The 14936-nt window shown below is 46.4% G+C and overlaps 1 protein-coding gene across 37 annotated transcripts in view; it reads left to right on the top strand.

Moving 5' to 3' along the window:
• The window catches only part of TCF7L2 (transcription factor 7 like 2), a 190632-nt gene that overhangs the window by 114461 nt on the left and 61235 nt on the right, over positions 1–14936 (top strand). For 13 of the 37 annotated variants that reach the window (XM_074373601.1, XM_074373608.1, XM_074373606.1 and 10 more), the window contains one exon: positions 4186–4329. The exons of 20 other annotated variants lie outside the window; for them this stretch is intronic. In XM_074373601.1, coding sequence (XP_074229702.1) covers positions 4186–4329 — 144 coding nt within the window. The remainder of the gene's footprint in view (positions 1–4185; positions 4330–14936) is intronic. 4 more of the 37 variants (XM_074373607.1, XM_074373600.1, XM_074373626.1 and 1 more) reach the window with 1 other exon arrangement.

Here is a 14936-nt window from a genome sequence, read left to right as displayed (position 1 = left end):
ATTTATTATAAGGAGTTAATTGGCTTATGCGATTATGAAGACCAACAAGTCCCCAGGTCTGCAAACTGGAGACCCAGGAGAGTTTATGATGTAGTTCTAGTCTGAGTCCAGAGGCCTGAGAATCAAGGGAGCTAATGGTGTAGTTCAAGTCCAAAGGCAGGAGAAATACCAATGTCTCAGCCCGAAGGCAGTCAGGCAGGAGGAGTTCCCCTTTATTTGGGGAAGGATCAACCTTTTTGTTCCATTCAGACCTTCAACTGATTGGATGAGGCCCACCCACATTAGGGAGGGCAATCAGTTTTATTCATTCTACAATTTCAGCTCATCTAGAAACACAGGAACATTCAGAATAATGTTTGGGCAAATGTCTGGGCACCCCATGGTCCAGTCAAGTTGACACGTGAATTTAACTATCACACCAAACTTTACTGAAATCAAATTTAGAGCTTTTGCCTTTTTCCTCCTGTCTAAGAGGTGGGTACAGAATTCTCCCAACAGCTGAGAGCTGTTGGTCAAATTTGGTCTGAAAAACATATTTCATTCACAATCTTTATTTCTGGAGGCTTTAGTATTTTTAGGGGTTTTGGCTTTTAAATGCTTTGAAGTTCTTTCTTGTATCTTTTCTTTAGTGTGTATTTTTCCTGGCAGACCTGTTTGTACTTTCTGGCTCACTGGTATCCATTCTGTTGCATTAATATTTGAATACTGCCCAGCCACCTGTTGAAGGTGGCCAGAAGTTCATAAAGCAATAAAACAGTAGAATATACAAATATTGGTACAACTTTTTAGCGGTTCATCTTGATTCTGTTCCACGTGGCCACGTCCAGAACTGGTCAGCACATCATGCCATCAGGTGCCAAGCCATCAGTGAAAGCGAAACCTGCCGCCTGCTCTGTCTGCCTTCTTTCCTGACAAGCCGCAGCCTCAACTTCACCTTCCCCAGAAGAAACGCACCTCTAGAGCTGCTGTCCTAAATAGGCAATGCTCCCGGAGAAAGCTGGAAGGCAGATTTAATGCCATTAAGTATTTGTGGTCCCTACTTTCTGGAGACCACATCTTAAAGTCAGTGAGTGTAGTCCATGGCTTCAGAGGCACCAGAGGAAGAGGAGGGCCGCATGGCAATTTCAGCAGCAGGCAATTCCAGCAGGCATTTTCAACAAGGTCCCCTCCGCCCTGTCCCAGAGGCTGGCCACAAGCCACATTCATTCTTACTTCAAAAAGTACCAGACACCTACTCTGATATATTGCCTTGTAGCAACCCCCTCATCATACCAGGAACATAAAACTCACGAGGCCTTCATTTACTTTTCCTGGAGTGTCTCCAGTTTTTTCCACATTACTGCTTGGTTCATGGATGGGCAATTATTGAGGTCAGTCTGACTAAGGGAACTAGACTGCTCCGGTCAGAATGCCCCTTTTTCTCCCCAAACCCAGCCCAAACCCAGCCCAAACTGGCCTGAGCAAATGGGTATTGACCCATAACTGAAAAGTTTACGGGATGCATCAGGCATGGCTGGATCCAGGGGCCCGTATACCAGGACATCATTTCCCTCTAGCTCTTGGCTCTGCTTTCCTGCAGGTTGACTTCATTGCATGGAGGCAGGTTCAAGTCTAGAGAGACCTTATCTTCTCCCACAATTCTGAATCAGTGGCAGTGATAAGGGGATATAATGTGCTGTGTGCATTTGGGCTGAGTAAACTAGCTCATCCCTGGAGCTGAGGGTGGGTCTTCTCTACCTAAACTATGTGGCTTAAATAATTCAGGGTACTGTTACCATGAAAAGCACGAATGGATGCTGAGCGGAGAACGCAGCGCATGTCTGCTTCCTAATCTTCAGGATTTGTTGAGGTTTTGTATTTGTTAGAGGGAGACTCAACTAGAATTCTTCCGTGGTAAAAAAATAATTTGGTATTTGTACACACATTTGGATCTGTTTACAAGACATCTTATACCCCCCAAATTTGAAATGGCTTATAAGACTTTGTATTAGGTAAAAAGATTAGAAATGAATAATTAAGGAAATCAGAATAAAGAGCAAAGCAGGGTAGACCTATATAAGATGAGATGTGGGTAAGGTTATTCTCACAAATTTCAAAGCCGGTAGATCCTCTAAGATTGATAGAAGTGACCTGCAGATTTGGCTCTGAGGTTCCCAGGAATGGAAGAATATCTGGATCCTAGATAGAGGCGTGTGTGTATGTGTGTGTGTGTACACGCACGCTTAACATTTCCTCCTGGGCTCAGGCCCTGGTGGGAGTACAGGCCCAAAGGAAAGGCTATGGGAAGGTAATAAAGATAATGTGCAAATTTTTTTAATTAAAAAAAGGATAATTTGGTCTGTGGTAATGTTAGATAAAATTTCTTTTGCAGATTCCTGGGGCACTTGTCCTCGGGACCCTTACCTCTTTGCTCTTAGCATTGTGTTAAAAAACAAAGCACGTAGACAAGGATTTAAACCCCCATATTGCTGGGTTCCTTCCAGGAACAATCAAAGGGTTAAACCCCGTCCCTTTTGGTAGGAGGCAGTAAGGTGAGTCACCGCTGTGACAAGGCAGAAAAGAACAACCTTGGTTGTTAAGCTGGGCTAATCTCGAAAATGGACTCATGCTCACACAGTGACTCATGTCCCTGTTTACAAACGCATGCTGTGGAGAGGTGCAGAGTGGGAGGCTCTGCTTCCCGGATGGAGACCAGGGACCTCCAGGGATGGGCATCCAGTGCTTCCTCTGCAGCTTGAGCTGCCCTTCCTGGGGGCAGACCTCGTGGCTTCTAGCCATGCTGGCTTTCAGAGTCCAGACCCAGGGACATCTGTAGACGGCGAGGGCCCCAGAGCAGCACCACTGTGCAGGCTGTGTGGCCCCTTCTCATCTTGGGAGTTCACACGGCTTCTGGCTGGTTTTCATCCACCTGGATAAATCCTTCATGGGAGGACCGGGTTATGTGGGGACCATGTCCGTTGTTCTGGAAATGTGGAATTGTGCTGTTCTATGGATTTGTCCATTGTTTCGTTGATTTTCTAACTCTCAGAGTCTTCAGAAGCCACTGTGCTCATTCTGCCATTTAGTGACCATCAGAATGTAAAATACTGGGTATTGTGCTCAAGCTCACATTCTTAATCCCGAATTCTGCTCTTCAGAGTTAAGAAGGGTGAAAAGTTTATTGATGGGGTTTTCCTTCACATACAACTCTTTAAAAACTAGGGTGGAGTAGACATGTCTTTTACAATGAACACAAAAGGCATAGATCTTTTCTTTTTTTAATGACAATTAGAATATTTCCTTGTGAAATAGCCCCTTTTGGACCTCAGGCTGCTCTTTGCACCCCTACATCCTCTACTCCATTTATAGAGTGAGAGTCGACATCTGGCAGGCAGACACATCTGCACAGCAGTACCATGAGTCCACTGAGACCTGGTCCAGATTCCCCCTCTGCCATTGACTAGCTGTGTGACCTTGGGCATGCTCCTTAACGTCTCTGAGTCAATTTCCTCCTCTGTAAAATGAGCACGACAATTTTGTGGTTGTGAGGAATAGCAGAATGACATGCACACTCCTGTCCAGAACCCCAAACCGAGCAGGCAGGCAGGGAGCTGAAGCAGCGGTCACGGTAGGGGCTCTGGCTGGGTTGAAATGCAGTCCAGCGCATACAGTCTTCCAAGTCTTCCAGAAATGAGTGTAGTGCTGCTTCTCTCAAAAAGATTGCAGCCTGGCTGAGAGGAAGGGATTAAGACAGATCCCCAGGGTTGGGTGGAACCATATGCAGCTGCATTTTGTAGGGCAGAAATCGTAGCACTGTCACATGGTTTGAACTAATAGAAGATTCAGTAAGGTAAGTGGACAGAGAGAGAAGGTGCTATCCAGAGGGCTTCTCAGAGGAAGGAGTGGCGTGTCCACGGAGGGAGTGCTGGGCAGGGGTGGGGCCTGCGGGAAGGGATGCATCCGAAAGGCTGCCCAGAGGAGGCTGTGTTGAAGATGTCGCTGCGGGGCCCCAATCTGGACGGCAGGGAGGTGGACGAGTTCTGGGTTCCAACTGGGAACCATGATCCTCCCGGGAACCATGATCCTCCCCGCTTGGAGTTTGTGGAGGAGCGTGGGTTAGGGCAGAAGGTCAGGCGGGGGGCCATGAATGCTGACTGCGTCCCCCTCCCTCCCTCGCCTCACTCTGTTCCCCTTTCTTCCTGGCAGCAGTGCCCCCTCCCTTGCTGCACTCAGGGACATGACTGTCAGCACTTCTACCCCCCCTCAGACTTCACTGTCAGCACTCAAGTCTTCAGGGACATGAAAAGGAGCCACTCCTTACAAAAGGTTGGGGAGCCCTGGTGTTTGGAGGTAGGTCTCGGAGCATAATGACGGTATGGATGAGTGAGCTCTGAACTGAAACCACCCGTCCAAAGTTTACCTCCTGCTAGGGCAGGGCCCACCCGCCATGGTCCCCAGGTCCCGTCAGGTCGCTGGCTGTCACATCGGGTGCCATGATGTCTGGGTAGACGGACCACGGACGGGTTTATCATAGCCATAAAAATGCCAGTTTACGAGGAGAGGGTGGAGGGTGGTGCTCCCGTGAACCCAAGGCGCCTGGCTCCCAGTTAAAGCCACATGTTCCCGTGTCATGCGTGGCTTCCGTGAGAATGATGAACAGCACGTTTTATCCCATTAAACTTGACCCCCAAGGACATCATTTCCTGGGACTCGTCATAGCTTGCGGTGGAAGAGAAGTTATCTGAACTTTGCCTTTGTTATTCGTTCTTTATAACTTACAGATTTTTCTTTAAGAATTCAAGGTGCTGGGCACCGCTCACCCTTCTGCGGTGATCCCTTCCCGAGGCAGCCGCCAGCGGCCTTTCTCGCAGATGTCGCTCTCCAAGGACAGGAAGCATTGTTAATTTCCTTTAAATAATTCAATACGGTGTCAATACCCCACACTGCTCCATGCTTGGGAGTGACAGTTCTCTTCAAATTAGTAGTCCCAGAGAATAGAGAGCATTTAGAACATGCTTTCATGTTCAGAAAAGCAGAAGTCAATGCAGATACAAAATTGTAAAGCAACTCTTTAGGCTTAAACAGCAAATAATTTAGTACTAATACTAGCTTCTTAAATTTTTTTTTAGAAGAAAAGTGATTATTTAAGAGCCAGTTAGTAAAGCCTCCGCCTTTGAAAAATATGATTGTTTACCTACTACGTGCCGGGTGCCATGCTGCGTGTTAGGGCTACAGGGACAGAAAACAGCAGAGGCCTAGAGGGATCTGTAATATGTATGTGCCTCTTGTCTTTGGAGAGAGAAAAGAGCAGCGAAATCATCTTTAAGAGCTTATTCTAATTTAAAAAGTAGTAAATAGCCCTTCAAGAGAGCTAGAGACACATAAACAAACAGAGGAAAGTGTAAACACTCACATTCTTTGTTTTACTTATTTGTAATCTTTTCATATTTGGATGTATTTCTTTCTGGTCATTCCTGTGTCTAAAGTTGAAAATGTTTCATATGATTGGCATTGTGCCTTACAGCATTCTGAGTTTTCTTTTTACTTGGCTGTTTCTGTATGCAGTAATGTGTCTTAGTTCTGGTTAGTAACTTCACGTATGGGTGTCTTGTGGAAATCTTCCTGTCTGACCTTTCCCCTCTGGCCAGATGTGAAAAAAACTGAGGCTGTTTCTGGGGTCTTTGGAACCCCTCCAATTTCTCTGGTGGTGTCTGTGCCTGGATTACCTGGGGCCAGAATATGTGTACGGCCCATGTCTTTGGCCTGAGTCTGACAGAGCAGGGAGGCTCTGCTCTGTGCAGCAGCCCTGGCCCGATGGAGGCCTTTTCTCAGCAGCCCCTCCTTGGTCTGGCTTTTAATGAGCATCACTGTTCATTCTGTCTGTGGATGATAAGGCCATCCCGAACAGAACTATTCCTCCACCAGGGCCTGGCAAGTGGTAACTCATTAATCTTTGGTCGGAATTACAAGGTAGATAAAGGAGAACCAGGCACCCATTTTGAGTTGAGGAAAATGAAACAGAAAGACTGGATTTCTTCTTTCTAACTCGAGATCCACTGGCGCCGATTCGATCCCTGGCGCCAGGGACTGAGCTTGTTTCTCAGCTTTGCCCTTGGGACAGGGACGCATCTCTTGGGGGATGTGCCAATACGCCCAGCTTCCAGAACTGGGTCTACATCCCTCAACTGTGAATAGACCAGACACAAAGACACCACTCAGGGGCTGTGTGATCTTGGGCGAGTTACCCAACTAGTCTGTGCCATAGTTTTTCCATCAGTGAAGGGGGATCACATATGGGCTGTTATAAGCATCAGTTAAGTTGAGGCATGTAAAGCGGGGGCTTGGCTGGAGAAGCTGGTGTGCTGGGTCTGGCGCAGATGCCTGGCAGGATTCTTGGTGAGTCGCCTGCTGAGAGTGTGTCCATGTGATGGGTCAGCCACTGCTGGGGTAGCTCAGCCGTGCTGCACGCTGTCCATACACAGCTGGGGTGTGCTCGAGGTGGCTCTGGGTAGCGTGGTGGAAACCACATGCAATGGGATTCAGAGCTAGGTTTGAGTCCAGTGTTCTCTCACCTCTGCTGGCAAGGTGCTTCATCCCTCTGTGATGCAATCCCTGTGTCTGTAAAAGGGGATGGTAGGGGAATCCCTGCCCAGCCTGCTTCACTGGGCACCTACGAGGATCCCTTGAACTACTGATCAAAGTGACTTTGAACACAGCACTTTCTACGGTCCAGGCACTTCTGTAAGTGATTTTGTATATTAACTCTTCAAAACCTGACAACAATCCTGAGGGGTAGGTGCTGTGATTATTGCCATTTTGCACATGAGCTACAGAGAGGTTAAGCAACTTGCTTAAGATCACACAGCAAAGGGGCAGAGCTACAAACTGCTGTTAATGAAAGACCATGGCAATAGCCCATGGTTTGCAGCCTTCCACACCAACCATCTTCCACTTGCTGAAGGAGAATGGGCTGGGTCCTGTTCAACACCCACCCATCTCAGGAGCTGGGAGGAGACTTCTGATTTGGGATATCCAAAGTCCAGTTTTTGCTTTACAAGTGTCACATCCAGGATACTTTCTACTCCATCTGTACTTAACCTTCCTTGTCCCTTCTCTCTCTTCCCTTGGAATTCGGCTTCATTTTAACCCTTCAGTTCTCTCCTTGAGGGGAATTAAGGTTGGTAGACCAGTTGAGTAAATATGACTAAGAAAGTCAATATCCACCCGGGCAGGCATGAGTCACTCCTTTCTAGTTAGCTATTCATGTGCATTTAAAGCTCCCCACACAGAGTCATTACATTGGGGCTATTACCAGGTTTAATAGTGACAATAATAGGGTGTGACCCATGGCATAAATGCATTCAGATAAGAAAGAAAGTGTTTTTTCCTGTAATTGCTTAGTCAATACCATTTTCACAGAAATGCTTGCAAACAAACTTTAAAAAAGTCCTTTGTTCGAATCCTTCCCTTATTCCTTGCTTCCTTCCTCTTGAAGGGCTTCTCCGAACTTTTCCCGATCAGTGGCTGGGGGTTAAGCAAGATGGTGCCCTCTGTCCCTGCTGGTGTTTTGGTTGATCTACCTTTTTTGTTAGTTTTGAGCCTAATTTTATTTCATTTTTAGGGATATATGAGTGAGTGAGTGTGTGTGTGTAATTCAGGAAGGGGGCACATCATTGCTGGTATTTGCTTATTAGCGCATTGAAGCCAAAAAAAAAAAAAAAAGAGAGAGAGACTTCTGAATTTGCAAAGCTAGTCACATAGACAGGGAGTTAACCATTTTGGAGAGAGGAAATGAAACTTTTCTTAGGTTTAATAGACCACATCCTATAAATCTGTGGCTTAAAATTGTATGTCTGATTTCTAAAAAGCGTGGCATCACGGCCGAAATTTTATTTTTGCGTGTTAGTCATTGAAACAAATACAGATATTGCTTCATTTCCTTGGTACTGTGTTTTTCAAAATGTTACGTATGGAAAATCTGGATTTACACAAAAAAGTACATTTAGAAGGGGGAAGTCTTGGCTTTATAAATCTCTGCCTTACAACCAACAGAATGCTTTGGATTACCAAGCATTCTGTTAATCTAAAATGTTGAATTCGTCCTCTCACTCCTGACTACGTAGAGAAACAAGATGAGAAAACAGTAAGAATGTTCCTCAAAGGCAAAGGTACTATTTTGACACACTTCCTTCCAGTCTTTTAAAGGTGGGCTCCTATCCCATAGGTCATTATTTTCTGGTGTTTCACATCTCTTGTGATAGAAGCACTTTCCTGTGTATGCTGTGAAGACTCTTGGTAAAGCTTCAAGCTGTTGTCCTTTCCAGAAGTGGGTATCCTTCAAATATGCTTAGTCATGGCCCTAAGTGCAAACGCACCGCTTCCAAAGTTCCACTGTTACAGTCTAGTTGCATGGCGTGTGGAAGAGGGTGTGAGATGAAAATAATGGAGGCAGAATGACTTTGGACACTGCATAATGTCCCATGAGGTATATGACCCATGGCTTAGCATGCCCAGCTCTGGATCATTCTGTGCAAGTGATTCAGCAAATTCACCCCCTCACCCCACCCCTAATACACTCTCAGTGGGGGATGGCTAGTGGGACCACCCATCCTATTTTATTTCTTTCTCTCTTTGCAGTGCTTCTTTGTTGAAATCTTCTAGGTTAAACAAGCATGTGAATTTCCTCTGCCCATTTACCGCTCTGGGTCTAGATGGACCCGGCACCATCTGACTTGGAATTTCAGACACCCCGGGGAAACCCCATTCCCAGTGTCTTGTGAACTTGGGGAAGTTGCCCTGCTACTTAGCAGAGCCCCCTATGGGATTGACACAGCTTGGACATAACTTGCACAGGACCCAACTCCCACAGGGAAACAGGTCCAGAGAGAGAGGGTTATTCTGGGCCCAGTTTCCCATGTTGGCCATTCCTTGGATGGAAGGCTGTGAACACTGTTCTGTTAACGTCTTACATTTTTCTCCACCCCGTGAGGCTGGTATAATATGGGGCAGGAAGCCCAGGCAGGGTGCAGGACGTCCTCTAAGGACCCTCTTGCTGTGGGAGGTGACGGTGTTCTCCCGCCCCGTGTCCAGGCTCCGGGGCTGCCTGACACCCGCCAGGACGCCACGGGCTGTAGCATGGCCCTTATCTCTGCGGCTGCCTCCCTTTTCTCCATTCTTTGTGAGTCACATGTTTTCTTTGCAAATCGTGTGACAAAGGTCATTAATAGAGGCGACTTGGGCCCTCCATGCGTGACATCTCGTCATCCACACAGTTTATTGTTTTGGATCCTCCCCTTTTGTAATTCTTCGAGGTGACAGATCAGTTTTTAATGGGCTACACTGTGTCAGGGGAGAGTCTGAATTAACCTTAAGCCTTTTTATACTTTGTAGGGCCCCTCAAATCATGACACATGGTCAGTATTTGAAGAGGGGAGTGGATGCTTTTTCACTAATGGTTTAAAAAAAATTCCCCCAGTTTTATTGAGATACAATTGACATACAGCACTGTGTTAATTTAAGGTGTACTGCATAATATATATGTATATATTTTTAATTTAAATATAGTTGATTTACAATGTGTTTCTGGTGTACGGCATAGTAATTCAGTTATACATTTATATGTGTGTGTGTGTATATATACATATATATATATATGCACTCTTTTTCATATTCTTTTTCTTTATGGGTTATTACAGGCTATTGAATATATTTCCCTGTGCTATACAGCAGGACCTTGTTGTTTGTCTGTTTTGTATATAATAGTTTGTTATCTGCTATTTCCAAACTCCTAATTTATCCCTCCCTTCCGCTTTCCCCTTTGGTAACCGTAAGTTTGTTTTCTATGCCTGTGAGTCTGTTTCTGTTTTGAAAATAAGTTCATTTGTGTCATTTTGGTAGGTTTTGACATTATCTGTCTATCTGTCGCTGTGTTGTGACATCCTTGTTTCTCAGAGTACTTTCCTATTATCAGTCCCTTTAATGATGTCAGTAAATAGATGTTTAGGAACAGAGAGGGGCCACGTTTCAGCCCAGTCTCTGGAACTTAATTTACGCATTTGTATGAGGGGCAGCTGCTGTCAGGTGAGCAAAGTGGCAGCTCTGTTTTCATCCTTCTTTGTCAGGCCGGTTCTAGGCACCTTATTTGAAAGGTATTTATTGCATCAACTGCTGCTAGTTTAGCAAGAGACGAGATTCTGGGCGCTATGTCATCTTTTATCCTTTATTCCACACTTTTCCAGCGTTCTCCATCACACCTCTGAAAGTTCAAGCTTGATTTGCATTTTTAAAATGTAGTAGTGAAGAGTCCATTTGTTTTGTTTTGGTTTGGTTTGAGGAGCTCAGCAGTAGAAGTGGACTCGTCTTCCCTGAGGTTCAAGTTTTGACCACCCTTTCCGTGGGCTGTCCTTCCCTAAGCAGTGGCTGGCCTCCTCTGCTCGAGCTGAAAATGAAGAAGCAGGTGGCCTTTGTACAGCCACAGCGTTTTTGCCCCTTGGTTAACAACTTCCTGGGCTGTGTGTGCTTGTCCCTGTGTCCGGACGTCCCCGGGGTCCCACCACCCAGAGTGTGTTCACACCGCGCAGCCGCATTTTCCTCTGGGAAGGTCTAAATAACAGGCCTGTTTGGGCTCAGAGTGAAAGTTTCTGTTTTGGAAAAGCCAGTTTCTTCCGACAAGGGAGGGTGGGAACAAAGAAGGAACTGAAGACACCAGAGAAAGAAGTGAGAGTCAGGGGAGGTGGGAAGGCATTGGGGTGACTGGGGGGCACACGGCTGCCCTGCTTGGTTTATTTCCCACCCCGACCCGTCACTAGGTCTGCCAGGCTTTGCCTGAGCCCCCGCGTCGCAGCCCCGTGCCCTGGCGGGGGCCTCTTGCTGCTTAGGAAAACAGAGCTGGCAGGAGGTGATGTTGGGTGAACATGATCTATGGGGCTGGGGTCGGAGGGAGCAGGGAAGCTCTCAATCACTGTGTGCTCCGCCTGGCTCCTGCCCACTGGGCTTCTGGCAGGCTTGGTGGTTCACCAGGAGCCAGTGTGACAGGTGAGAGGTCCTCTCCTCCCTGGGAGCCCAGAAGCCCCTCCACCAGAAAGCAGACACATGTGTTAGTTGTCCGGAGGGAGATCCAGTTTATTTATTGTTCACAAGTCTGTCTCTTGGACAGTTTTCTTTCCTTTTGCCACTTTTACCAGAATGCATGAGAAAGATGGGTGGAGGCCGGAGGGAGGGGGAAGATTTCTTAATGGTTCTTTTTTACTAGCTTCAGAAACCTGGGCAGTTCCTGAAGGGAGGGTGGGGCCTTTCTCTGCCCCTTCCTCTGTAGCTGGTAGGGCAGGGACAGCAGTGTTGCGAGGACTCCTAGCTCTCCTGATGTAGGGATAGCTTTGCTTCTAAAAGGAACTGGATATTTGTTTCTCCTTGGCCCTGTCCCACTGGGGACAGCAGCATGTACTGAAACCAGGTTCCTGTGTGGCCCTCCCTCCCTGCAGTCTTGCTTGCTTAGGTCATCTGCAGCTGTCTTTTTCAGATTTTCACTTACTCCATATATTTCTATGTCCCTGATTTTAGTTCTGAGGAGCAGGTTTCTTTTGAGATGTGAGATTGAAAAAATTGTATTTTAAAATAGATCATACAGCAAAGTTGACTTTTTCTTTGGGTCTCGAGTTCTGTCAATTTCAGCATAAATTTGTATCATCACCGCCGCAGTCAGGATACAGAACACCTCCATCGCCGTCTTCACATGCTCCCTCTATGGTCACGGGGGTTGTGGGGTTTATTTTTTCTTGTTTTTACTGTTTGAAAGGTAGCATTGACCTGCTTCATCTCTTTGACCCAGAGGCTAATTTTTCATTGTCAATTCTAAGTCTCTGCTCTGCCTTCCCCAGCCAAAGATATGTCACCATAGTGCCTTGCTTCGCAGCCTGTTAGTTACTGACACATGTTGGTTGGATTTTCTGTCTTTTGTGCTGGCTTTTCTTGCCCACACACCTAGTACGCTTTGGGCCACTTTGTGGATTTAGGAAAACTCGAGCTAATTCTGGCAGTGGCCAAAGAAAACTATGATTATCGAGGGAAGTATGTTACACGCAACATTGTGAAAGGGAACAACTTCTGGAGTCTTCTGCTTTGAATTATCAACATTATTCTTCCCCAGATGTCAGGACAGATGATCAAGATTGGGGCATAAGGGGTAGCATGAAGATGGTGCCTCATCTGTAGGTTTGTTGACCCAACGTGGTTCTCCCAGACTGTCACTTGTCCCATTACTTAGGTGAAACCGGGAATTGAGGGCTCAGAGCATCGAGGTGCTGCTCGGTTCACCCGTGCATCCTCACCAGGTTCTGGGACAAGCTGGTATGATCAGGGACAGGCTGGAGCTGCCATGTCACCTGTTGTGGCTCAGGACTGTGCTTTCTTAGGGAAAAGTGAAAGTCAGGGACATTCGTGTCATGTGGATCTTGTGTGTGTGTGCTTGTCCTCCTCCAGGGAAATGAGGAGAGGTGATCTCAGAGGTCCCCAGCTCAGAGTGTCACACTTGGCTGAACAGTCGATGATGCCTCTGCTGTGGATTTTGCTGGGGAAGGTGGCAGCAGTTGCACACATGTAGGTTCTGGGGTGATCTGATTCTTGCCTTTGTGATGACTTGGGCGCTTGCCATTGCAGCCAGTTGAGAAGTGGGAACAGTGACACGGAGCAGAAAGCAGAAATTGTCAGGGAGGAGAGGGTGGAGAGGTAACTTCCAGAAACACAGTCAGAGCTCTCCTTCCGGCTTTCTGGCTTTAGAATCAGGAAAAAGAATTATGATTGCCTTCTACAAAAGTTACCCACTTTTCCTGTGTCCCCTCTCCCCGCCTCTCTCTTACCAGGCTGGAGGAATCTCTGTTTGTGCGGTAGAGTCAGGGCATCCAGGATTTAGCCAAGAGGAGTGAGGTTTCCTGATAAGAAACTGCCGTTGTCTGGCAACAAGTTTCTGTAGAGGAATGTCCTCCAGGTGGAAGGAGAATGGTTTTCATTTAAAAAAAAATCACAGTGAACAAAGTCACACAAGCCTGGGTGCCTGGGCAAAACAAGAGGAACAGAACAGCTCGGAAACAAGCTGCGTTTCTGCATCCTGATGGAAACGGCAGGGCCGTTTTGGAAAGCCAGGGCTGGTGTTATTTTCATAAGCGGAGCAAGTGTAAACTACAGGGCGTGGGTGCCTTAGCTGCCGAGTCTGCCTCAAGGAGGGCGTGCCAAGCCATCACCATCAGCCCCCTCCAAAAGTGCTTGCCGTTTGTCTGATTGATGTCGGAAACAGGAAGGCATTTCTACAAACACCCACATGAGAAGGCTTTGGGGTGGTTTTTTTTCCCTTTCTTATTTGGGTGACAGATTGCATGTTAGGGCCCTAAGAGATGAAAGCACTAAATATTTGCTTCAGAAAGACACGGCAAAAGATTCTCTCATCCTCTCGACTGGAAACTGATGGGCTTAGAATTCCATTAACAAAAATGACTGTCTGCAGGTAAACTTGTGGCCACCCTCTGGGCACAGTCAGCAAGTAGGGGAGCAGGTGGAGGGTGGAGGATTGTACAGGACTCTGTCTGACCTGGAGTGGAATAGGGCCGTTTCCTCGGCGTTGAGGTCCAAGGTAGCCCAGAGAAACGCCTTCTGCCTTCGATAATGTTGAGCAACTCCTTCTAGGTCTCTGCAGTGGATTTCCTCTCCATAAAAAGGCTCTATGTGCTACTCCCTCTTTCAGATGTAATGATAAAGTCGTCATTCTTGCAAGCCTCTTTGGCACGAGCTCTCTTGCCTCAAAGGAAGAGAGAATGCGTTTTGGCACTTGGTTATGGTTGTTACTGAGTCTTTGTAGTGGAATGATCAGGAGCGTGAATTCAAACCCTGGCTTTGCCACTGGCTAGCTGAGTGACCATGAGCACCTTATACCGAAACCCATCTAGGCCTAAGATTCTCCATCTATAAAATGGGGATATTTTCATACCTCCGTTTATTGGGAGATTTCAGTGAGTCAGTGTCTGTAAGGCAGGCGATGTATGTGTACACCTGTCAATGTTAGCACTTATTAATCTCAGTGGGTGTATTTTAATTCATGCCTTTGGTTTGAGAGGAAAGAAGCATGAACCCTGTCTCGGGGGGGTGTGGCTTAATATTAAAATTATTAAAAATCTGCTGTCATTCATGTAGGCATTGAGTGCACTTTTTCATAAATATTCTTGTTTCACTGATACAACTACTGTAAGTGAGGAAAAACTAATATTATTCCAGTTTTATATATAAATAACCTAGTAGTAACATTTACTGAGTGCTTTTCTGTGAACCAGCTCTAGTTTAAGTGGTTTTCGTGTGTTAACTTATTTAACTCTCCCAATGGGTAAGCACTGTCTTCCTCATTTTTGAAGAGAAGGAAACTGTGGCATCAAATTAAAAAATGGATGTATTGTCCTTGTTCCACGGAGAGACACGGGTAGGGCTGGGATTTGAAGGCTGGGTGTTTATGCGTTTGCAAAGTTAGGGTCCTCACCTCCCCGTTGTACTGCCAGCCTGTGTTTTGTGACGTGTGAGTGGCCCCAGCTCGCCGCGATCATGCATGAGAAACACTGAGCAGATACACAGATGCTGTCCAGATCCTCTGCTTTATGATAGTTCGGAAGAAAAATCTTTATTACCGGAAGTTGTGGCTTCTGCATCGCTCAGCAGTTGGCAGTGTCGATTTTTGATTTGTTTTGTCTTGTGTGTGTGGTTTTATTTTTTAAATAATTAGAAACAGTTAGACTCTCGTTACCACCCACAGTAAAAATTGCTTGGATCCCGCAAATTACAGGAAAAAAAAAAAGTCCATTTGGTAGAATGATTAGAACGAGGCTTACAAGAGGAGAGTTCGTTTTGGAGGGTGAGCTTTAGGTGTGTAAGTGCTGGGGATTCTTTGCTTTTCACCTCCCCCTTTGTCTGAATTCAGAATCAGA

Source organism: Camelus bactrianus, chromosome 11, assembly GCF_048773025.1.
Source record: "Camelus bactrianus isolate YW-2024 breed Bactrian camel chromosome 11, ASM4877302v1, whole genome shotgun sequence".
Taxonomy (NCBI): domain Eukaryota; kingdom Metazoa; phylum Chordata; class Mammalia; order Artiodactyla; family Camelidae; genus Camelus; species Camelus bactrianus.
The sequence above is the reverse complement of the archived record's forward strand: the minus strand, read 5'-3'. Positions and strand labels throughout refer to the sequence as shown.